Source organism: Phalacrocorax aristotelis, chromosome 1, assembly GCF_949628215.1.
Source record: "Phalacrocorax aristotelis chromosome 1, bGulAri2.1, whole genome shotgun sequence".
NCBI lineage: Eukaryota > Metazoa > Chordata > Aves > Suliformes > Phalacrocoracidae > Phalacrocorax > Phalacrocorax aristotelis.
The window spans coordinates 139,333,291-139,359,156 of NC_134276.1; the positions used below are offsets into that span (position 1 = coordinate 139,333,291).

A 25,866-nucleotide genomic window follows, 5' to 3' on the forward strand; every position below is an offset into this window, starting at 1 on the left:
CAGGTTTAAAGCATTTTCCTGCCGAGCCATGAGGTTAAAAATGTATGATCTGCTCTGTTGAATTGGTCTCATGTTTTCCTGCTCAAGTGAATATTTGTCTTCTGAGCACGTACACTACCTGTTTTAAGGCATAGGTTGGATTTAAAATGGTCACCAAAGCTCGTATTGATAAAGTAATTGTAAATGGCTGTGTGCACGTGTGGATGTATGCATTAAGAGGAAATAATGAAGATATGGCTGATTTCTCACAATTTTTCAGTCTTTGCTTCATTTTTCTTTATTCATCTTCCTTCCTATTCTCCATTCTCAGAGCCAGAGATGGCACCCACTTACACCTACTAGTGGTGAGTTTAAAGAAAGGAGTCTCTGCCTCCTATACAGATCCAACCATTATCTAGTGATTTTTGAGTGCAGCTCTAACTTGAAGTGTTTCTGCATTCCCAAATCTATTAGCTGTGCCTGGCATTACTGTCTCTAATCCTCATGATTAATATGGAAAGTCTTACATCCTGCTGTTTTTCAGCATAAGTACACACAAGTCTTCAGAACCCAGCCTTGTCAGACAACAGAAAGCGGATGCTGCTAAGACTTTTTTGAGCACAAAAATCTTGAACAGAGAGGACCTTTTTGTGTTTGACCCAGGAGCTAATAGCTTGGCATCTAGAGAATACTCTAATTCATATTCTAATCCTGAAATTGCAGGGCTACATTTCCCTCTGATGACAACTCCCTCAATTTTACCACCACCCTAATAAGGAAATTCTGTTTTCTAAGCATTCACCATTTATTTTCCGACTGAGAAATTTTGTCTCCTAGCATTAGTCTTTGTATTGTGAAAAGCTGATGACTTGTAAGCCTGATTACTGATCCTGCCTCATCCACCTTTAGTTTGAAGCAGAGGTTCGAAAACTGAGAAGCAGAAACCATTGCACTCCTAGCTGTTGAACACAGCTGCTTTTGTGAACTTCCATTAAGCTTTTGCAGGTATGAGAAGTAAGGTAGTTGAAACAAATATTTGAAGTTGCTTTACTGTTTAGTGTTGGCCACACTTCATTATCCACCAGGTTTGGATAGTTGTGGCGCTTGGGAACTTCATTCAGTAGAGAAGTAGTATGTGCTGAAGAGGGTAGGGGCAGATCCCTCTCCTCCATCCCAGTTTCAGAAATGTAAAGCTTACTTTGTCAGAGAATTTCCAGCTAGGAAATTTCCTGCTAGGCCTGCATTAAGAAAAATTATAGATGTTTGAAATAAGTAGTAGAGTAAGGGCTTATTTAAAAAAAGGAAAAAAAACCCAAAACAAACAAACAAAAAAAAACCAAAACCCAAAACAATTAGTTCATACTTTTTATAACTTCTATTTGGGAGGTTTCTTTTGAACTTAAATTTCATGATTAAATTTCATGATGCAGACGAAGATAGGAAAACTATATTACAAAGCAAAGAAATGACAGCCAAGGACCACATATTAGTAAAGTCTCCTGACTGTCAAAGAGCTAGATACAAGAATTTGAGTGACCTGTTATCTGTGGACCCCAAATGTTGAGCCAAGACCTCCTGGCATTTTAACCTTGTTGTTATTTAAAAAAAAAATAATTAAAAAGTTAAGTTCCCGTTTTGCTTTGGCTTTTGGTCACGGTGCTACAGGATTGTCACTTAGGCATGTACCTTTTGCAGTTGTTGAAAGCGTTTTAATATAAAACTAAAAAAGAAGAAACATATTTAAAACATCCATGCCAGTTTCAATTCAGGAACATTAAAAAGTCAACTTTTTATTGCCTTTGATATATAGAGAATATCTAAATAAAACTGAAATGTGAAAAGTTTTATTATTGAGACACCCATTACAAACCACTTGTGCTGACTAGTTCTTAGAGAAGTTGTGAGGGATCTGCTATCAATAGGCTGTCATCCTTAATGGAACAGGGAGAGGTTCCCAGCACCTTGCAACAGAAAGAGGATGCCAAGGGAAGGTTTTGGGTAGATATAGCCAGAACTGTTGTCCAAGACTAACCTGACTCTCTGATCTGGGTACCAAGCATGGTATTTTTCTAAGTAGTGGAATTACTGCCCTAAAAATTATGTGATGGTACAGAAGACTTGAGCATTCAGTTTTAAAATGGCTTTTTTGTCAGATCTGCATTTCTCCCTGAAATCTGTGCGTGGTTTTCATGTAATGAGATGTAGAGATCTTCAGCTCAGTAAGTTATGTTGCCTTTATAGAAAATGTCAGAAATCAGCATTTCCATGATGTGTCTTGCTTTACCCTAAAGTAAATATTTAGAACAGATTGGATGAGTCCTACTCTAAAAGCACCTATTCTTTTCTATTAAGTCTAAGGAGAGACTGGAGTGGCCACATCAGAGGCAGATGCCCGCGCTCCAGACACGTTTAAGCTGGCTTCTCCAACCTTTTTGGACATTATTGTTAATAGTAAAAGTGTACCTTTCTTAGACTTGGCTGTTGCTTACATCTGTGCAGTTTGACTGAGACTTGCCGTGTTGGAAATTCAGAGATGTTTCTTAAAAGCCTTGTTACAGATGAGCAGTCCTGTTTTGGTAATGACAGCCCTGTAAACCTCATGGCTCCCAATGGCCTAGCATGGAGCTGACTGATGTACAACCTTTGGATCCCACTAATGTGTCATACCTGCTGCTTAGATTTTTCCCATTGGAGTTAGGAAATTGCATTTTAGTTTAAACTGTTATCTCATCTAGAAAGCAACAAGCCTCTACTGACAGTCAGTATTGGTTATCTCAGGGAAAACACAAAAATCCCTCGAACTAAAGTGACTATAGTTATCATCTGACCTCACTAAGTCTGACATACTTAATATTTGAAGGCAAGCTGGGGAGCGATGTGACGAGATATTGAGCTGTCTTCTGCATTTCTGATTGAGCTGAGTGCTGTTTGTCAGTGTGCTTTTATCCCTTACTCTCCAATATTCTAGCTTCCCCTATCCCCCACCAGCTTAGTTACATTACCATACAAAAAAGATTGTACTGTTCTTGGACCTGGGCTTCTTCAGAAGCATTCACGTGACCTTGTGATCCCTTTCAATACTTATTCAGCTTTATTCACACAGGATTTTTATTTTGCTCTGAGACTTTGTAGTCCTAACCTAAACTTTTTTTTGGATAACTGTTCATGATGTAACTGTGAAAAAAAGGATGGTAGGGAAGTTAACAGCTTTTATTAGGCAGGTAAATACATATGGTGGAAAAACAAGCTTTTGGACATGCAGAAACCCTTGGAATTGAAATGATTTAGCAAAGGGAGCAGTTGAATCAACCTCATAGCTTACTGCCACCAAAAGTGGAAAGTATCCTAGAACCATCCCTCCAGATTTGCACTGGCTGGGTCACTCATTGGACTGTTTCGTGAACCACTTGGACTTGCCAAAACAGCAGAAAGCTTTCCACATTTTTTTCCCCTCTACAAAAAAAATAAGTTATAGTTGCTTATGGAGGAGTCTGGGAAGCACCAAGCTAGAGAGAGAACAAGTTAAAAATAAGAAGTTCCTGGGGCAATGTACTGAAAGAAAGTACCTTGGGAAGCAAGAGAACAGAGGTTTTTGCCCATGTGCAAGAGCATTAGAAGTTGTGTTGCCAAACTTAATCTTGTAAAACTGTCCCCCAAACCACTGTGGGGTTTCAGGTTGGTCTTGGCCAGTCTCCTTTGCCTCTTGCAAAGCCTGTGAGTGGTTGCTCATAGGACTTAACTGACAAATGGTAAGTTGCAAAATCACAGTAATTAACTTCCTTTGTACCCCTATAGACTATGCTCATGTAACAGAACACCCTCTGACTGTTCCCACTCCACCTTATGTATTAATGTACTGAAATTAATTTCCATAGCCAAGAATCTTTATTCACCTGTTTTACCACTGGATCTTCTCAGAGGACCCTCTTCTTTTCCTGTAGAAAATCTCTGTTCTCATCCTGTTCATCATTTCAGCTCAATTTTTTATCTTAGCCTGTTCTTTACAAATGCAGGGGTTTTTTGTATTGCGTGAGATTGCCTAGGAGCTGTCATGTTTGATTGCCGCAATGGTTATGAACTCCTTTCCCTGCCTGCTTGTCACTTAACCTACTTGAGCCATTTCATTGAAAACCCAACCATTTGTTTCTAAAATTAAATTCCATCACTGAGAAACAATTCTGTTGTTGGCATTGATTGATCAGCGAGCTAGGAAGGTTGTCCTATTGTGAAAGAAATTAGTTTATAACAGTGTCTGTAGCATGACAGAAGGGCTATTTATGAAGTTAATCTCTATTCTGTTTTTACATATTTATCTTCACTGCAGTCCTATTAGGAATATTATCCATGCTCAGGAAAAACATATTTTGAATTCTTTAGAAAGATGATTAGAGCTCAGAAGGAAATTGAGGGTGCTGGGGAACTGTTAAATTAGAAATTGGTAATGGCTATTATAAAACAATTAACAGTAAGAAATTGTAGAGTTGGCTGGAGGCATTTGGTTTCTGAAGCAAATATAAAGGGTTCCAGGTATCCCTTCTGCAGATTTCTCAGGATTTCAATGCAGAGAAGAGATGGCTTCCCATTTAACATCCAAAACATTCTTTAACGTTTTGGAATTGAGGGAAAATACTGTTAACAGTAAGTTAATGACACTGACAGAATAATTGTCTTGAGTTTAAAGTTTTGATTGCTCAGCCAAAGCGGGTTTAGTTGATCAGGACTTTTTTTTTTAGAGGGGAAGACTAATAAAACTGGAAATTTAGACAAGATGTCCCTTTTTTCCTCTCCTGGAGCTGCTGTTTTATAGTAGATAAATGTGTTAATTGTATGATATTACTGCAGCCATAATAGTAAAATTATTCTGGTCTGTTTTGTTTGTGTTGCTTACAGCAGCAAGTTGAAAATAGAATTCTCAAACCCAGTCTGAAGACATGCAAATGTAATGTTCAGAAGGCATTCTAGCTGTGTTTTAGAGTTATTTTTAAGAGAGATTCTGCCCCAGTTTTCTTTTTTCCCTTAGCCAAATAAATTTAATGAGTTAGTGTTGTTTTTCACTACTCTGATATAGTAAGATTCATGTACATTTAGGTGGAAGATGAACAGTCATATCCTGGATTAACAGTGTCATGAACTGAGTCAATATGTGTTGCATTGGACAAACAACATGTGTAAGTATTTAGCATTGGGATAGTCAGGGCTGAAGTAACTAAGCCTAAACCTTGAATATTCCTGAACCATTTCAGGTATAATACAGGACTTGTGAAAGATCTTTTTCCGTTGTATATTGAAATATCTGGGATATATGTATTGAATTCAGTATTTCATGTCTGTCTCACAGTAATGCTTCTTTGCAGTCGTCTTATGCAGATCACTGTTAATGATCAGACTAATGAGAAATTCACTTTTTCACCTCATTGTTTTTTAGGTGTATCTATTCATAGAGTATGTTAGCATGGCCGATGCTGAAATTGTGACGGTGCTAATGTTTTGTGATGTTTTTCTGCCGTCTTTCAAACTATTGCAAGAAACCCAACTTGTCATTCTAATGACTCAAGAGTTTAAGGTCTGCTCAGGAAGAGTTTACCTTTTTCTGTGACATTTCTGTGCTAAATGGCTGGGGTTTTAAGAGTGTATTTCAACACATACCAAGGAAACAACAAGCTAGTGGCATTTATGGGACTCATGACATGCAAAGCATTGCCACTGAGTCAGAACGCTGTTATTCCTTGTCCTTTCAGAATGAAGATAAATGCTACAGTTGCATCCTTCCTTTGAGTCAGTGGGGAGAGATGGCAGTGGTTTTTACTCGGGCTATCAGCCTGGCACAAGAGGGGTCCCCAGGGATCAATACTAGGCCCCACACTGTTCAGTATCTTCATTAAATGATCAGGATGATGGGGTTGAAAGCACACTCACCTAAGTTTGCTGATCACACTAAACTGGGTGGTGAGATGGACATGTCAGAAGGGAGAGCCACCTTCCAGAGAGACCTGGACAGGCTGGAAGAGTGGGCTGGCAAGAACTATGTGAAGCTTAACAAAGTAAATTGCAAGGTCCTGTACATGGGATGACGTAACCCAAAAACCTAGCACAGGCTAGAATCTGTGTGTCTGGGGAGTAGCCTTGCTGAAAGGGACCTGGGGGTCCTGGTGGATGACAAGCTGAACATGAGTCCAGTGCACTGCTGCAGCAGCAAAGGCAAATTGGATCCTGGGCTGCATCCGCAGGGGCATTGCTAGCAGAGATAGAGGTGTGATTATCCCACTCTACTCAGTGCTTGTAAGGCCACACCTAGAGTACTATGCCCAGCTCTAGTCCCCACAATTCAAAAAGATGCAGACAGACTGGAGGGGGGCCCGAAGGAGGGCCATGAAGATGATCAAAGGGCTAGAGAACCTGCCCTGAGGAAAGACTGAAGGATTTAGGTCTTTTCTTCCTGGAGAAGAAAAGACGGGGGGGGGGGGAGAGAACTACATCATAGTTTCCCAGTACTTACAGGGCAGCTACAAGGAGGATGGATGGTCTCCCTTCAGAAGGAACTGCGTGGAGAAGACAGGTCAGCAGGTACAAGTTGCACTAGGAGAGGTTTCATCTCAATATAAGAAAGATATTTTACAGTGAGAGCAATCATTCACTGGAGTAACCTCTCAAGTGTTGCGGTGGAGTCCCCACCACTGCAGGTTTTCAAGATGTGACTGAACAGAGTGCTAGATCATCTCATATAGGCTTCTTTTCCCACAAAAGGTTGGACTGGATGATCTTTTGAGGTCTCTTCCAACTTGGGCTGGTCTATGACTCTGTGGTTCTACATCCAAAATTATAAACTCTGCTTGTGAGTTAAGATGAAAGGTAATGCTTTGCACACGATCATCCTGCTTATGGGACTAGGTTAATTATGAGTAAATTGTATCAGCTTTTTCTGAGAGTCTCCCAGATTTGCATTGGAAAGTGTGTTCTTTCCAGTGCCTGCATCCTGTTTTTTCCTCTGGGAGTTGTCAGTAGTGAGGCTGCCTAGCACCTTGTAGAACTGGGTTCTTACGTTTGATATTAAACTAAGTATGGCCCGATAGGAACAAACAGTTTCTGTGACTAGCATATTCTCATTGTTGTGGATATGAGCGAGTGTACATCTGCCTAGTTTCTACTGCCGCTGGCCTTGGCCTGCAGGACCTGAGCAGACTGCTAGTCCTATTTGGGGCCCAGCGTAGGTTTGCCAGGGCTGCTGCACGAGATCCAACCAGAGCTGAACATTATTTTCACAGATCAGGTAGGTATAATGATTGAGCTCTAAACTTAAACCAATCAAATTACAAGTGTAATCTACTGTACATCAAAATCCTAGATTATCAAAAAGGTAAATTTACTGCATTACCTTATTTATCACAGTTGTTACTGGTATTCAAGACTGAATTTAATCTGGGATATCTGACAGCAAGAAAAAACCCTTAGAATGTATCACTGTGCAATCCAGTCTGTAATTTTAAAATAGAAGTGATACTTCAAAGGGTTTTTTTTTATTGTTCCTGTTGACCATTAAGTACAGCATCTTAAAATATGACGATATTTTCAGCATTAATTCATTTATTTTGAATAAGCTGTATTTTCATGAAGCCGTAGGTTTGCATTCATTATCGTTCTAGGATAAGCAAAGCTGTTATCCTACAGGCAGGATGTCTGGTATTTTTTCTGAGGCCATTTAATTTTTGTACTTTGTGGGTTTTGGGTTGGTGTTTTTTTTTCGTGGAACTTTTTCAGTAAAGGTAGTGTTTGTGGTTGCACCACATCTGTTTCCTGTTGTAGTCTATATTCTCACTGTGGTTTGCAGTATTCAGAATGGCCTCAGAATGTGAAACCCACACCACATTGCGGTTAAGGCAGCATAAACCGCTGGAGACACTGCCTCATAGCAGCAGAAGGTGGGTTTCTTATGGGGATTCTGTGGGGCTGGGCTTCACTGTGATGAGCTGATCGGTCTGGGGCTGGAGAAGGGGAATGAATGCATAAAGCAGTATCTTTTTCCTTGCACTTGTTTTATGTATCATCCTTATCCCTTGCCACTTTCCTTCTGCCTTACACCAGACTGTTTGGTTCTGTAGCCTATTGATGAAATTCTATTCAAATTTCCTAAAATGTGGCTGAAGGGAGTGCAGACAACATGGTGCCATGGAACTTTTCGTATGGTGGTACCCAGTTGTTAATGGGCAGATGTTTATATTGAGTAAGATCGCACAGATGGGCTCAGGTAAGACTGCAGTGGGAGTAGGGTGGCAGGTATGTTTAAGTACTTTCAGATAGGTATCTGCTTTGTCTAGGTGGCATAAAGCTGTCTTTCAAAATAACCTCTATGTGGCAAAACAAAAATTAATTAAAACAGACACGTAATACTGAAGTACTCCCTTCTCTTTTCCTGACTTTCAGAATAAGAGGAAGCTTATTTGAACAGCTTCCCATTTAAAGTTTGCTAAAGAAACTTTACCTCACACCGAACGCCTTCCAACTAATTCTTTTTGCCAGTAGTTAAGCACCCCCTTAAATATAGAAGTTTCTTTCTTTTGTAAGTACAAGGCAAAAAGCGTAGTATCTAAAGATAATGCTTTGTGATAGGGATGTTTCAGTGGTTGTTACTGTGTGGTTTTAGTTGATTCACTTTGTAACATCCATCCGTTCTGTATATCTGTTTGGTCTGCTTAGCAAGCACTAATTGCCATATATTAATGAGTTGCAAGCAAGTGGCTCATCTCTGTAGTTTAAGGGGGAGGGGGAAACAAGTCATCACAGAAACCCAAGATGACTGTTACAGTTAGAGAAGGGGTGGTAGGCAAAAGGGGATGACCAGTTTTGCTTGGTGGTGGTGATGGTTTCTTGAAGGAGGTGTTGGCTTGAGGACTATAACTCACAGTTTATTTTACGAATGTTATATCTGTGTCCCTGGTTCTAAAGTTAACCGTTAGGCTGTTGTTTAGCAACCTCATTGTCAAAACAGAGTGTAGGAGGCATGCTGCTAGGAACTGAGAGAGCCAGCAGATGCTGAAATTTTCTGAAGTAGAATAAATGGAATAGCAGAGCATGTTTTCAAAAGGAAGTCCAGAAATTAGGCAATTACACTGGGCTCAGAGCCCAGCTAAACAATCTGCGATAGGAAAAGCTATGTTTGGACCTGGTTATCAGTGTAAAGGACATAAGTTACAGCTTTAGGGTGGTAAATGCACCATAATACAAAGTGAAGCTGCAAGTAATGCGCTTGTCTTTCTAAAGGATTTTAGTGAGAATGCAGAAAGAAACCATTTCAAGTAATGCTTATCTTATTTTTGTCATGCATGTGCATTAGTGCATGTGTGGAAGTGTGCCATGGGCTATTAGACAAAAGATATTTTTGGTAAGCCAGTTCCACAGAGTAATTATGAACTTTTTTTTTTTTAAAAGAAAAAGTAAATACTGAGCTTATTCCTACAAACCAGCAAGTATGCAGAGCCCCTTTCATTTTTCTGTAGGAAGTGTTCACATAAAGACTCAATTCCCATTCTAACATACTAAGTACCATAATGTCAGGAAGTTTATGATGGAATAGTGTTAGGGAGAAATGTAATTACTGTGAACATTATAGCTTTTTTCCCACTTTTTTAGTGAACTTAAAAATACTTTGTTAATGTGCATATTATACTTTATGCTGAGAAGGGTATGGGTCTCAGTTCTGTTTCTCTATTCGAATATTTTCCTCCCTCCCCGTCAGTGCTTGGGTGGGCAGAAGGTAGGAGTTGCTCTAAACTAACCTTCTCATTTCTCAAATTCTTCTGACCACAAAACATCATCCATCTAGCCAGAGTTATTAAACCAATTGAATCTGAAGGTTGTCATTGCACTAGTCTTTGTGTTTGAGCTGTGGGAAGAATGTGAAACTGTACAGACTTATCTATATGGCTATCTTAATTCTACCAAGGCAAGTTGAGAGAGAGATTTGAAAACAGTGATTTAGTAAGTCACCCTTTTTTCCAGGCCTTAAGTCAGAACATCCTTGGGTAGTGGAGAGGATGTTTTAATGTTTCATGGATTAGTATGCTACCTTGAATTTTGTGAATCATATTGTTTTGGGAAGTTTTTACATTAAGGTTGGTTGGGGTTTTTTCTGGTTTTGGAAGGCTAGTATACATGTTGTAAACTTAAACTGTAAACTTGAAACAAGCAGAAATATTTCAGAAGAAACTTTTCTATAAAATTGCAGTGACAAATCATTTTTAAGCTTCTCTTAGAACACAGGATTCTCTTTACTCCTGTCACTATGGTACTTTTTTAATAATACTTGGCATTCATAAGGTACTTGATCACTTGAACATGCATACATATGTTTAATTAATCCTTTCAGTGCCTCTTTGAGGAAGTTAGGTATTACTTCTTTTTAGCAGTAGAGAAAAACGACACAGTAAATTCAAGTGTCTTGATCAAAGGCATGCAATTATTTACAGCCTATTACTGTTCCTTCTAGTACAAAAAATACTGAACTTAATTTTGAAGAATATAAAACTGGTTATTTATTCAGACTTGGGAATATAAACATATTCTGTAGATCTTCTTGACTGTTTGCCTCCCAGAATTTATATGGAACCTCCTCTTACTGCTATCTGTAACCTGGGCAAAGCTCACTTGGGAGGGACTGTGGACTACGAGGTGCTGAGCCAGGACTCCTTGACATTGTAAGCTTGTCTTCATTTGTGTAAAACACAGTGTCTCCCATTTAAAATTAAATCAAGAGATGTAAGTCAGAAATGAGAGAGTGAGGCAACTTCCAACAGGCACACGTAATATTAGTTCATAAAGCAAATATAGGGAATGTTGTGTCATAATTTCACATTATGATTATATGAGAATAGCCTTATAAGGGATCCTCTGTGGTTTTTGGAATAAGTACCTGTTGAAAATCAGTCATGTTTTAGTCAACTGCTGCGCAACATTGATATTTTAATGGCTAGTAGATTATTTTTTTAATTTAAAGGTTTTGTGGAGCATCTGGCTAATTAATCTCTGATAAATAGTGACAGAATTATTCTGTATGTGTAATAAATTTGTGTTTGTGTGTATCCATAGGTCATGAATGCTGATGGAACTGGGAGAAGAGTTCTGGTGGAGGACAAGCTACCTCATATCTTTGGATTCACGCTGTTGGGAGACTACGTGTATTGGACAGACTGGCAAAGGCGCAGTATTGAACGTGTGCATAAGCGCACAGCAGAAAGAGAGATCATCATAGATCAACTGCCTGATCTAATGGGCCTGAAAGCTACAAATGTCCACCAGATAATTGGTAAGTGAGACTGCTAATCAGGCAAGTACAATGAAACAGAAAATTTCAGCGGTGCTCTTCTGCAGGTATCGCTTTGTACCAGGTTGGATTTTTAGAAATGGGCAGAATCCAGCTTTATTGCATGATAACTGCAGCCTGCAGTTTGATGGGGTGGGGTAGGTCTTTTGTGAGGTGCTTTAGCTCTCTAACTTGGGAGAGTGTCAGCTGGTTGACAACCAGGCACCCCCCAAAATGGATAATTTTCAGCTGCTTTGGGAATTGGAGCAGCTCATAGGTCTGAATAACCCTGGATCCAGTAAGAGGAGAAGGATGATCATGGAAAATGAGAACTTCTCTTTGTAACAGCCAGCTGTTAGATTAGCCCAACTGTTCATGAAACTGCAGCTGTAGCAGCTTTCATCTTGCAATCTGAACATGTGATCCCTGTATGCAAAAGCTAAGAATGAGCTAGTTTTAGTCTGTTCAGTGCTTTTCATATTTATACTGCAAAATACTTGAGTGGTTTTCATCATCTGAAAAAATAACTAGAAGTACTTTCTGCCCTGTAGTGCCTGTGGTGTAAAAATGCAGGATCTAGCTTTAAATTGGCTACGGTTGGCTATCCAGGTGCTGGTAACAGTATAACTGTAGCATCACAGAACTCATTGCATTCCCTGAATATCCTGCTGTGTGGCTAGGGATTGCAGCTTCTTGCTGCTGTGTCTGGATTGCATCCCAGGGAATTAGTCAAATGCCGTTGAGGTGTCTCTGCATTGCTGCTACCATATTACCAAGTTGTCCTAAGGTGCATGTGTTTTAAATGCAGCTCTCTTTCCAACTGTGTGGCTAATTGAGCTTGGTAATGCTGGGCCTCTCTTAGTAGGTGTATTTCCAGCATGTGCAGGTATGCAACTTAGTATTGCAAAGAGCTGCTTTACTAGCATCCTGGAGAGATGAGGCCATTGAATGGATGTGAAAATAGATCTGCAAATTTTTCATCTCTGGGAACACCATTGGGGTATGTAACTGGACCAGTGTACTGTAAAAGGCAGCAGAACATACACTTGCTTACTTACATACTGGCCGTCTGTTCAGTGCTTGTGCTGTGAACCAGGAACATCAGTAGCTGTTGGAGTCCAGATCCCTTTCCCTAATGCTGGGTTTGTTTCATGGGCAGGAAAACAAGAACTGGGTTTCCAGCCAAGCAGAGTAACATTTGTCTGAAGGATTACACAAAATTAACAAGAATTAATTCATTCAGAGAATAAAAGATGAAAAGCTATATGTGTTTCTTAAAGGACTCTGGTGTCGTTGATGCATGTGAGGACCGGCTTCATCTCCCAACTGAAGTCAGTTTGCAATGATTGCTTTTGCTTTTGTTGTATGCTTAGGTACAAACCCTTGCGCAGAGGATAACGGTGGCTGCAGCCATCTATGTCTGTACAGACCACAAGGCCTTCGCTGCACTTGCCCCATAGGCTTAGAGCTCATCAATGATATGAAGACCTGCATCGTCCCAGAAGCTTTCCTTCTGTTTTCTCGGAGAGCAGATATCAGACGAATCTCTTTAGAAACTAACAACAACAACGTTGCAATTCCACTCACTGGAGTCAAGGAAGCTTCTGCTCTGGATTTTGATGTGACAGACAATCGGATTTATTGGACTGACATTTCACTGAAGGTAGAGATGGAAGATATTTCCATTTATTCTGTATTGGTTATTAACTTGTTAAAAGGTTCTTGAGATACTTAAGAATGGATTGATAAATGGGCTCTACAAGAGTCAGGTGATAGGTGAAAGAGCTTATTCTAACTAAGAATGGCATACATTTTCATTATACTAGTGGTGTTCTGTCCTATAAATCATTTAAATGTAATGTATACATTTTCATATAAAGGATAAGTTTGCAAAAATGAAGTTTTTTGGCAGAAAGCTGAGAAGAGTGCCATATGGCAGGAGGTTTCAGGGATCACAGATGTTTTGCCAGATAGGTTTAATAGGGGAAGGCCTTGTCTTGGGTCAGGAAGTGAAAATGGGTCTTACCTATTCATTAAGTTATATAGCTACTGCTATATATCAATCACAGGCTTTGTAAAACAGCTCTAGGGTCTAGAATGGCAGATCGGAAGAGGCTGAGGGTAGGTGTTTAAATGTAGTGGTTAATGGAGTGACAGAAATCTGTGTGTTGTCTGTCTGTTATCTCTGTTATCAGCGATTCTAGTTATTCCCATTGTTTTTCATGGGTTGTAGATGTAGTCAGAATTGTAAGCACCAAAAAGTAGTTTTTAATAAAAGTTTTCTGCAATTGGGTCGAGACCTGTGCCAACAGTAACTCATAGACCTTTGCAACTGAAGAATCATAAAAGTTAAAACCACAGATTTTAAGTGAGTTTGAGAGAGGTGACTTGGCTGAACTCTTTAGGTATGGTATTAATTTGAGCTGTGTTTAAAACGAAAATAAAGCAATGCTCTGATCAATTTTTAAGGGTGATACAGATGAAGACTGAGATACAAACTTCCCTGCTGTGTACTGTCACAAACTGGCATAATTAGCAGGTAGCATCCATACTGAGAAGTAAACAAAAAATCCATCTTTGTGTTAACTTCTGATGGGTTACAAGTACGAGGAGTGTGTGCAGAGGGGAATATTAAGGACACAGAAAGGAAGCCCATGTTTGCCAAAAAAGAATGTTGTACCATCCTAACGTTATTCCTTTACTTTCAGGCTTGTATGTGATCACAGTAAATCAGGGGATGCCTAAACTCTGATATAATATTAAAATATAACTCTAGCTGTATCTGCTATCACAGGCTGATCCATCATGGCAAGAGTTAAAAAAATTCTTTTGAATAAAAGACCAAGAAGAAATTACACTCACTGAAATGAAATTAAACCATCAGTACTGAAGCACTTGCACTAGTGACCTAATCGGCCATTAGGTTGTTTTCTTTTATTTGCTGTTCTGTCCTGAACTTTTTCATTAGGCTGCTTTAAATATTGTTCTGTGCTATAACATCGATGCTTTTGTATAGTCCTGGGAGAGCCAAAATATTTCCCCCTCAAAGTTGGCCCTGCGTTATTAAGGTCACTTTGGCAAGTAGACTGCTTAATTGAACCAGACTAGTTATCCCATTTATTTCTCCAGTGAAATGCTATTGTAATTGACACAGAATACATTCATAGAGTACCGTAAATTATTACTTCTGAATAGCATCATTGTTCATCTTGCAAATAAATAGCATATTGTAAGATCCTCTTTCCTATGAGATGCCTAAAATCTGAAAGTGTTTAGAATGCAACAAAGAAAACAACCAGCCCAATGACAGACTGGTAAAATTTCTAATTTGCCTGTGTATCTTTGTATCCCTGCAGACCATCAGCAGAGCATTCATGAATGGCAGTGCACTGGAACACATTGTGGAGTTTGGCTTGGATTACCCCGAAGGCATGGCTGTAGACTGGCTGGGGAAGAACTTGTATTGGGCTGATACTGGAACAAATCGTATAGAAGTGTCAAAGCTGGATGGACAGCATCGCCAAGTGCTGGTGTGGAAAGATCTTGACAGTCCCCGGGCATTGGCTTTGGACCCTGCTGAGGGGTAACTTGCTGATTTAATTTTATGTTTATGAACAGCAAAAAACAACATCTTAATGCTTCCTCTAGTGCCTGTTAGTTAGGCACTGCATGTAAATCCTGAGAGAACTGAGCTGGGGAATACAACCTGGTAATTTACAGTATGAGGGCTGGAGGAATACGCTCTTAATGTCCTGAATAATCATTGAGAACACTACAAAAAAAAATCAGAGCAGCTCATTAAAAAGGGATTTATATTTAGTTTTTTAATTAACCACAGAATCAAAGTAGTTTTAGGTTTATGGAATTCATTAATTGGAAAAAGACTATAGCATTGAAAAAAAAATATTTGTTCTTCTAAAAATGAGGATCCTTTTTATCACAAGTTAGGGTCCAGTAAAGGTATTAAATGATTTAACTTGAGAGTGGGGGAGTGAAGCTTGTTGTCTGAGAATAAGGTGTTTGTTTCTTCAGATAGGGAGCCTTTTTAGTTGGTATGGACAAGGGAAGCAGGGACAGAGAAAGAGTAGAAACAATTATACCCACCTATCCTGAAAATGAAAGATTTCCTGAGAAGAAACTTCTCAGCTGGATTCAAATGTAGTAGCAAAAGTAGGGGAATAAACAGGGGAAGGGAGGAAGGAACGGGACAAGGCAAGACTATTTAGCTTCTGAAATAGCTCTTCTACGACAAAATGCTCACTTGAAACTAACTAATTACTGCAAACCCTTTCTGAGGTTGTACCAACATTGCATTCTTATTTTACAAATGAGGGAACTTCATTTTCAAGTGTTACAAAATTAGCACAGTTTCCAGTGACACTGCAAGAGTTACAGCAATGCAGAGACCTCCGGCACTACTAGAACGTATTCCTCCTGCTTCGTTTCAACAAGGTGGTGGCAACTGTCACAGTGCTTAGTCAAAAGGAGTTCTGCACTGCCCCCAGGGGGACATGTAGATGGGGTTCAGCCCTGACATGCTAGGGGTTGCAAGGACAAGTACATCAGAGGGCATCCGAGACCAGCTTGTTACAGAAGTTGTAACAGAACTTGTAGCAGAAGGTTGCTATGGATGAATCTAGTTTTACACTGGGAATAGTTTTTCCAAGGATTATTATAATTCAATCGTTTGTTGCTTCACCACAGACAAGAAAAAAAAAGTACTTTAGTTTTGAGCTGGAATGCCTGTTTTTCCTTTTGTATTATAGCTGAGCTATGTTGTACTTTATATGGAAGTCTTCACAGCATTGCTACCATGAGGGCAATTCTAACACTTGGGTTTGTGCTGTGCACAACTTGCAAAATGTATACACAAAATATGTAAAACATTTTTAAGAAAAATTCATGAGTATTCCTGGTGTCTAAAGAATAGCTCCCCCTTGGTCATCAGTTTCTGAAGCAACCTTTCCCACTGTGTGGTTGGTTGAAGTTAAAAGCATTTTACAGGTGTTTGTTACTAAAGGTATTAAAGGATAAAGGTGTAAACATTGGCTAGCTATGTCTCACTCATTTTTAAAATGGTATTGGCTTTACGTTTTGGAAGAAGTGACTAGCTACTTGACACCAAATGTCAAATACACAGGAGTGCCAAATGAGGCATAAACTGGCATGTGAGTATGTAATAGTTTGTACTTTTGCTCCAGTGGAAATGCCATACAGTTTTGTGTTATTCTACCCTCAGCCAAAATGTAACACACTGTTTTACATGGCTGATTGATTTAGTTGCATGGAGATGAGAAGTGGCGCCTCTTAATGAAGGTACCCTCCATACCTACCTTTTTGTATTCCTTCATCGATGGACAATTGAATAGAAACAGGAGCTAAATGCCGTGGAAAAAATCTTGCTAAATAACCAGGTATAAATGAAGGTGCCCAGCTGCCAACCTTTTGTGTCTTAACTGACATGCATGGATTAGTTAAGATTGAAGTGCTTTTATATGGAAATTGCTAGTGAAAATCCAGTTCCAAGTTGAAAAAATAATGTTGGAAGCATTTTGAGGAAACCTGACTCACTTCCTTACTTGTATTTTGAAAAAAACATTTAGTGTAATGGGGCTTAATAAAGGCTCAGTTTTACAGCTCTTGGGTTTTTTTGCTTGTTCTTGCTAAGGGTTTTTCTTTTGTTTGGTTTCTCCTCTTGAATTCTCTTTGGATAACTGTGGTTATTTTTTTTCTTTTGTCCTTTTATCAGGTTTATGTACTGGACTGAATGGGGTGGTAAGCCAAAGATTGATAGAGCTGCTATGGATGGCACTGAGCGGACTACTTTGGTACCAAATGTGGGGCGTGCTAACGGCCTAACTATTGATTACGCTAAAAGACGACTGTACTGGACTGACCTCGATACCAACCTGATAGAATCCTCCAACATGCTAGGTGAGCCCCAGAGCCCTGGGCAGTGTCATGGGGATGCTGCTGCTTTTTCAGTTTCCTGTGGCAAATTATTGCTTAAATAATGCAAAGATACACATCTTAAGACAAAAGTAGCTTTTTCCAAACTCATACACCTTTAACATTTGCTTCTATAATTGATGTTTATGCAACACAGCATTTAGTGAGGCCTTGATTTTCTTGTAGGTAATCTAGTACCCTCACGAAGTTAAAATTATACAAGCTGTACATGCTTCTCAGTTATATGTAGGGCAAAGCTGTCAACTTTCAGTGTTTTGGAGAGTCTTGCTGCTGTGAAGATTGCTGGCAAATGCATAACAAACATTTCATCATCTGTAGAAAGGTAGAGAGAAAGCCAAGGTAACAACTGCTTATTAGACAGTTTTCACAATGTAATTTAATACAATTTGGTTTTTAATCTTTGTTGGTATCCCTGGGGTTCAGGCTTTTTTTTCCCCAGTATACCCTGCACATTAAAGAGCTTTTCCTGGCTAGTACTGGCCACCAGGCTTTCTCTCACAGTGGGATCTGTGTGATTCTTTTATAAACTAGTCATTACAGCTAAATGGAGGTGGAATACTTTGTTCTTTCACTCTCCCAGGGGTAGTGTACTGAGGACCAAGCCCCCACAGGCTTGCAGAATACCGTATTTTTAACATCTCAGCACCCACAGAAGTGGACTGCCTTGTTGTGTGCCAGATTACTCAGGTTAGCATTACCACTAGCCAATATTTAAAGCTGAAGGAGTTAGTCTACTTTAAGCAGTACGTTTGCAATAGTGGAACAAATCTAGAAAAATATCAAAATGGGAAAATGCGTTACTAGGCACTATTTACAATATAAAAGCTTTTATTCAGCATCTCATGTATTTTGGTATGCTGTTGGGGCTGGCTCATGCTCCCCTGTGTGCAGTGGAACTGGACACACCAGTAGAATTTCATCTTCCCTGTACCTGTGGGTAGCAATGGCAGAGTGCGGGGCTGTGTATCCTCCTCTTCACTGCACAAAGATGGAATGACTTCTCGCTTCATAATCTCTCATTCATTTTCTGTGACTAGACAGCAGGACATCCCATGGTAATGAAGCGCTTGAAATAACATGGTTGAAATCATCTCCCCCCATCATGCCCTACTCCTTAAGGTCTCTTAAGATTTCTGTAGTATACACAATTAACTGTTTCCTACCTTGACTTTCTGACTGCTCCTTCCTGTTATGGCATTCCAGAGACAGATGAGTTTAACCTTGTGCATTTAATTTTTTCTTGTAATACATTGTACTACCTTATTAAGTTCATAATAATTCTGTCTCTGTAAGCAGTGGGCAGACACCCAAATGTGGTGTGAGAGATGCTGAACTGGGAGTATAGTGTCAGGATCCTGCCTCCTTCAGTTGGATCCTGTTTGTTTCTGGGAGGAGGGAAAGGGAAGAGTCTTTTTCAGGACCCTTGATTATTTTCAAAACTGAGGCTTTTTTCTTTAGTAAGATACATTCTGTTCTGTGAGTCACAAGCAGTGGTCATACATTTCTGTGATACGCTCCAAGACTTCAGACTTACACATTACTTGATAATTTACTTTTGTAATAATGAAACAGTAACTTTAAAGTAACTTTGTTTTAACCTTTCTGTGCAGGGGACGTATCTAACTGCATCTCTTTTTTCCCCAAATAATTCTTGTTTTTTTCTCCCACCCTTTTTGGAAACAGGCCTTGACCGTGAGATTATAGCTGATGACTTGCCTCACCCATTTGGCTTGACTCAGTATCAGGATTACATTTACTGGACAGACTGGAGCCGACGTAGTATTGAAAGAGCCAACAAGACTAGTGGCCAGAACCGAACTATCATCCAAGGGCATTTGGATTATGTTATGGACATCTTGGTCTTCCATTCCTCCAGGCAGGCTGGCTGGAATGAGTGTGCTTCTAGCAACGGTCACTGCTCTCACCTCTGCTTAGCAGTCCCTGTTGGTGGTTTTGTCTGTGGCTGCCCAGCTCACTATTCCTTGAACTCTGATAACAGGACTTGTAGTGGTAAGCTGTAATGAATGGAATAAAACAGAGAGGCAGATGTGTTTTATAACAGATGCAAGTATTGTACTTGGAGAAAAGAAGAGTTTTCTTTTTATGTGAGATTGTGAAGCTTGCTTTGCCAATAGGCGAAGTTAACCCTTGTTTCTATTTTTAATACTGAATGTGTATTTGAAAAAATTCTGGTTCCCTAGCTTCCCTTCCTCCATAGGAAGTGGGGTATGTTTAAATATAATTTTCTAATACTAAAATCCTACTCACTTTTCAGAGAAGATAGGATATTGAAAGAAAAAAAAAAATCTTGCAACCGACCAGTATCTCACAGTAAAATAAGTGGCTGTAGAGAATCTTTTTAGTGACTCAGCTAAATCTGTGTAAGCAGGAGAGCTCAAAATGCTTTTGGGTTTCTCTGCCAGCCCTTCTCAACTGCTTACTTGCTTATTTATCTGCTTATTTATTTCTAATCTTGCCTGACATAAAGAATATGTGAGTTTGGTCTATATTCTGGACTTTGCATAGCCTTTAGGTGGTCAAGATTTAATTCTATAGTAGTTTGTTTGCTGGCTGATGAGTTGCTGAGGTGGCCTGCTCTCACACACACACACACACACCCCACCCGCCAAAAGTGTTTCTTCCTCAGTGAAGAGAGGCTTTGGCCCCACAGCCTCCCCAGCACTTCTGATCTCAGTACAGCCAAGCCCCATTTTTCTTTATTGTTGTGCAGAATATGAACCACAAGGCCCCTCAGGCTGCGTGTAATTAGTTTCTAACCAAATAATTTATCCATCTCTCAATAACTGGTTGCCAGTGAAGCTCTCATAATTTTGGCAGCCACACTGGATGGCTGATTTCCACTGGTGTTGTTCGGATTAGTTGGTGAAGAGATTCATGGTGTAGAGAGACAGATTGTATCTCATCCACATTATGCATGAGTAGAGAGATCCGACTGTTGTTTTAAAGCCAAAAGCAGGGGCAGCTTGTTCCATGAATGCCACCTCATGGCATTTTTTTAAAATCATGCTCTTTGGAAAACTCTGCTTTTCCACCTCCCCATGTGTCCTGTACTCCTCCCTTCCTTTTTTATTACAAGGGGCGCTTGCATGACAACTGGATGTTTGTACTCTACCACTCTCACACCTTCCTGTGAGTTAGAAGCACAGCTGGCACTTCTCTGGTGATGACTGTGATTTTGTAGGTGGAGGAAATTTACTTCCAGTGGAGAATAAGTAGCAAAATGATCAAAGGTCATGTTTTCTTGTGAAAATGCCTTTGAAAACAAAGGAAGGATTAAAATACAGGAAATACGTTGTGAGTAAATAGAACCATTTCCCCTCAGTACAGATTGGGCTGTTCGTGAGGTATTAGGAGTTTTCCTTCTGCCATGTTCAAACCTGGGAACTTTCCAACTTCTCATTTGTAGGTAATTGGAGACTTAGGCTTCTCTGTACATAATTTAATTTTTCTCTTGGCCACTATAACAGGAGCATGAATCGTTTTAACTTTCTCTTGCCTGTTTTACTTGCTTATGTAGTCCTGAATGTTATTATTAGTCCAAGCCTTGTCTAGAGGCCAGTTCCTCCCTTCTGGATCACCCTGCTCATGCTTGCATAGAGTCTTTTAATTGCAAGGAGGACACACTGCTCTGATGAGATCTAGTATCTCATCATATCTACCATGTGTCGTGAAGTTTGAAGGCAGTATTACACAGGGGACACGCTCATTGCACTCCACTTGCCTGCCAAAAATATAGTAAAAATATGTGACTTTTGGGAGAGAGAATGATGAAAACTGGGAAGTGATTTCTGAAATTGGGACTGTTTCAGAGATGTGGGGACTCAAAGGGGGAAAATTCTGCTGTTACTTTTTATAATGAGCCATTAATTCAAAGTTGGAAGCCAGGCAATCTTAGACAGTGAGAGGGTGTCTTTGGGGAAAAGTGGAAAGGATTTTAGGTGCTTATGATGGTATGTTTACCTGAACTGTTTTATCTTAAGCTTTTTTTCCCTTTCCATTACTCTCTTAACTGCTTGGTAAGAATACTGATGTTTTCTGAATCTATTATTCTGCCATACACATTCTGTATAAACTTCTCTTTGCCTTTTTTTTTTTTTGCTCTTTCTTCTACAGTTTAGAGCTAAGTAGAAGGCGCTTGAATTATTGGAGAAGTGTGTGGAGGGGAAATAGTTTTTTCAGAAAGCAAAAGTACTTTGCAGTTAGGCCTGATTGTTATAGGATGTTAGGATTGAGTGTTAGTTACCAAGGAAACTCCTACCCCCCTCCTTTTTTGCTTTTTTTTTTTTTCCTCCCCAGCAGCCAGAATAAATATTTAAAGCATATGCCTAAAATAACAAAGCAGGGCGATGAAGTTCTCTGGAAGACTTGCCTCCTCCCCTTTCCAAGGTGCTGCCTTACCTGTTTTACAGGCTGGATTGAATGAGGGCAGTGTCCCACTGCTTATCTCTCCAGACTCGTGCTATAGAGAATTGACTGTACAAACTTCAGGGAGGCTGCAAACTGCATTTCTGGCTGCTGGCTCTTGTGCTGTCTTGCACAGCAGTGGCTCCAGGTGGACCATTATTGAAAAGAATGCTGTGAAAAGGGAAAATGCTTTAAAAACCTCCTCTGATTTCAGACCCAGTTGTGTAGTACAGGGATAATTTCTTTTTACTGATATATTAAATGCCTTGTGTGCTTACTGTAAGATACAGCCAGTAAACTACAGCTATATGGGATGGGGAAGTTTTATTTTCTGATGTTTAATGGTATTTGAAAGAAAAAAATACTTTGTCCAGGAAATTTTTGCTGGGCATCTGGAAACCTGGAGCAGAGCATCAGATTTTTTTCTGATTACAGGTTAGCATTCCCAGATGAGCACCTAGAAATAAGCAAGATATATAAGTCTGAGAAGAGTGAATAGATTTTTCTCCAAAATTGCAGCCTGCACACACCTAAGAGATTTTCCTGCGAATTAGTTGTTTCATTCTGGTGCAGGCAGAAAGAGAGTTAGTGGGAACAGGACTAAACCACTCTAATGGCAATCTCTGTTCCCTGGGATGTTTAAATCAGGAACTGGTGCTGGCTTTTGCTCAGCTTCCTTTTCAGGCAGGAGTATACCTAGCAAAATGTTCAACTTCAGAATAGTGGAGCTGCATTTTGCTGGGACTCCTTTAGAAAGAAAATTGACAGTTCCTTGAGAGGCATGGCTGACCGTTCTTTGAGGTGATTTTCACAGAAGCCTTCACATTCATTAGAAAATTACCTTTGCCTGTCACATCCACGTTCAGACATTTATGGTAAAAAGAGGTCATTTGAAGGGCTTTCCAAACTGATCAGAGATTGGGGATTTTGGGGGGTTTTATGTTTTGGTTTGATTTTCTTTTCTTTTTATTTTTTTTTTTGGTGGTTGTGGTGTGGTTGGCTTTTGGGGTTTTTTTTTGCAAAGGAAGAGGGAGAAGGGGAATAAAATAATAGATACTGTCCGGTTATGTATAATAGTTGTCATTATTGAGCATACAAATACCCAACATTATTGCTATATGTAACCCATTCACCCTCTTCTTTTTTTTTTTTTTTTTTAAAATCCATCAAGCTCCTACAACCTTTCTGTTGTTCAGTCAGAAGAATGCAATTAATCGCATGGTGATAGATGAGCAGCAGAGTCCAGATATCATACTCCCTATCCATAGTCTCAGGAATGTTCGAGCCATTGATTATGACCCCCTGGATAAGCAGCTGTACTGGATTGATTCTCGGCAGAACATCATCCGGAAGGCACAGGAAGACGGCAGCCAGGTACCCTCTGGGTGATGGAATTACTAAAAGATGAGGAAGGCATGCCCTACACCCAATGATGAATGATTATTCATGAATAATTTAGATTTATGGACTTCCTGTAGATTACTAGCTGTCACTGGGCAAAACAAGAGGCATCTGGAGTTTCTGGATCCTCAGCCAATAATCTGGGAGGTGCAGCAGGAAATAAAACATGGAAAATTAAGGCAAGCTTAAAGATACTGTTGTTCACAATGCTTGCTTTGCTCAATGCTGCCTTTTGTCTGGGGGCTGTTGGAAACCCATATCTGAGAGAAGTGAAACATGGATGGGAAGGTTCTTGGGAGAAACAGAGTGTCAGAGAGAAGGAAGAGTAGCAAATGGGCAGGGGGCAGGGGCATTGCCTCTGAAATGAAGAGCATGGGACTATGTGAGCACACAGCTGCGTCTGCAACCTCCCACGTTGTGGTGGGGATAGGAAGAGAGTTGTTGCCAACCTCCAAGGCACTGGGCAAGGAGGTTGAAACTAGTGACCTGTAAGAGATGTTAGCAAGCTTGGGAAAATGTATTTGACTGGGGAATACAGAAATAGTAGAGTAGAGTAGAAGGCAAAAGGTGATGCAGGTTTAGTGAGGTTAATTGTGAGCAATGACTGCATATTCTTTTTCACATTTTAAAATAGATTTTTTTCTTCCGGATTTTTTTAATGGGGGAGGAGCAGGAGACTAAGATGAACAACACAGAGGTGCTATATTCAGTTTAATTTGTAAGAGACTGTGGTTTCTGGTGGTGGGTGTGGTGGTAGTTGGATCCTCCTGAAACACCCTTCAGCCTTAACTCTTAATTTAGCAATGGTTTTCATTTTTGAATATCTGAATAATTTAACACCCAAAACTAGTCAAAGGCACCATTTTTTTTTGCCAGCTTCAGCAGAATAAACAAATATAAGACTTGTAGGCACGCCCTTTCATAGAAGTGGCAAGCCAAATAAAGTTAGGCAAATTTTTTGGTGAAGTGTAGTTTGGCAGTGAGAGGGTGGAGGCTGCTCACCTCAAAAGCACCAAGTTTTCCAAAAGGATTATGTAAGGCCATGTTTTGTGAGTTACCAATCCTTTTAATATTTTTTGAGAAATTCCTGAAAGATGTCAGTTAAGTTCACCTTTCACTATAGGGAGATTATGCAGCTTCCTTCTAAAAAAACCCAATACATTTTAAAAAAGAAAGGCATATGAACTCCAGAGGTCTGGATGAATAGAAGGCAAGAACTTTGAAGCAGAAAGGTGTTAGCTGGCAGTGCTCTGAGTCACTGCTGTATGCTAGCTGATATCCTTTCTGTCTGTTGGCATAGTTGCCTTCCATTTATTATTCATCCTCATGTTATGTCCTCCAAGTGTGATGGTAGCGAAGGTGGAGAGCAATGAGGCAAGAATTTCAAGTGCTGTCTGGCCTCCTTTTGTCTGTGTTTTTATCCATTCAGCTGCAGCTTTGGGAATTAGTGGTGATGTGTTTCTGTTGTAGAGCACTAACCGTGCTGGGTTTGGGTCTATTCAAACTGAACTTGGAAGCTGACCCTGAATTTTCAACATAGAGACAATTTGGACTTATTGGTCAAACTTGCCAAGTCTTACGAGCTGCAACCAACTTATGTGAATGCCATTACAACAAACCATCAGGCCTAAGTGTCTATATCTGATGAAAGTTGTTAGTGGGGCAGCTGGACTTGGGTGTCTCCCTACTTTATGATAGTATTTTGGCTGCCTCCTTTTGCTGAGAAGTAGTTTGATGTGGTGCATCCATAGCAAATAAAATGGCTCACATTGAATCAGATTAAATGCTCTTCTGTGGGTTGTTTGTCTTTCCTTTGTAGAGCCTCACTGTTGTGACAAGTCCAGTTCCCAATCAGAATCTAGATATGCAGCCTTACGACCTGAGCATTGACATCTACAGCCGCTATATCTATTGGACTTGCGAAGCTACTAATGTGATCAATGTGACACGCCTGGATGGGAGACCCATGGGAGTGGTGCTCAAAGGAGATCAAGATAGACCCAGGGCCATTGTGGTGAATCCGGAGAAAGGGTATGTAGCTGAAATAGTGATGTGGGGAAATTCAGGCTGACGGTCTTGAAAATCAGATTGTTTTCTTGCTGCTGGCTGGTTTCTGTTTGTCAGAATAAAAACATCTTTGACATTTGTTAAGATGTCTTGGTCATGTAGTGAGAGTGTGGAAAGATCAAATAAACTTTTTTCCTCTAATCATTCCTATTCCAGATACATGTATTTCACCAACCTACAGGAAAGGTCTCCTAAAATTGAGAGAGCAGCATTGGATGGAACTGAACGAGAGGTCCTTTTTTTCAGTGGTTTGAGCAAGCCCATAGCCTTAGCTATTGACAGCCAGCTAGGCAAGTTGTTCTGGGCTGATTCAGACCTGCGGAGAATTGAAAGCAGTGACCTTTCAGGTAGAGTAGCACTTTAATTCAGTGATTCATTTGTGTGGTGTGGGTGTGGGGGAATGCAGAGAAAGGTGTCGTCTTTTCCTTCCTACTATAAACAGTCTGTACTGTGATTATAATCGCTCCCTAAATTCCCAGCCAGGGAATGTGTGTGATTCATGCAGCATGCCTTTACAGTCTCATGCCTCTACCTATGATTTGCATTATTAATTGCTACACATGCTATTTACTTTCTCACTGCAGGACCTTTGTGTGGTTTCCCAAAGTCAGTTCACAAATAAACTACAGCAGTTTTGGAAAGGGGAGGGAGAGGGTTGTTTTTAAAGGCATTGGTTTTGGTGCAGTAATCTGTCAATCAGAGGAAAATTTCCCGTTAGTGGAAAAATCTTT

At 40.0% G+C, this 25,866-nt stretch overlaps 1 protein-coding gene across 1 annotated transcript in view; it reads left to right on the top strand.

The window, feature by feature from the left end:
• The window catches only part of LRP6 (LDL receptor related protein 6), a 126,001-nt gene that overhangs the window by 82,949 nt on the left and 17,186 nt on the right, over nt 1-25,866 (top strand). Inside the window, exons 8-15 of the mRNA XM_075112192.1 lie at nt 11,059-11,275; nt 12,646-12,935; nt 14,629-14,855; nt 17,022-17,206; nt 18,926-19,252; nt 22,839-23,041; nt 24,888-25,099; nt 25,292-25,482. Of these exons, the coding sequence (XP_074968293.1) occupies nt 11,059-11,275; nt 12,646-12,935; nt 14,629-14,855; nt 17,022-17,206; nt 18,926-19,252; nt 22,839-23,041; nt 24,888-25,099; nt 25,292-25,482 (1,852 nt within the window). The remainder of the gene's footprint in view (nt 1-11,058; nt 11,276-12,645; nt 12,936-14,628; nt 14,856-17,021; nt 17,207-18,925; nt 19,253-22,838; nt 23,042-24,887; nt 25,100-25,291; nt 25,483-25,866) is intronic.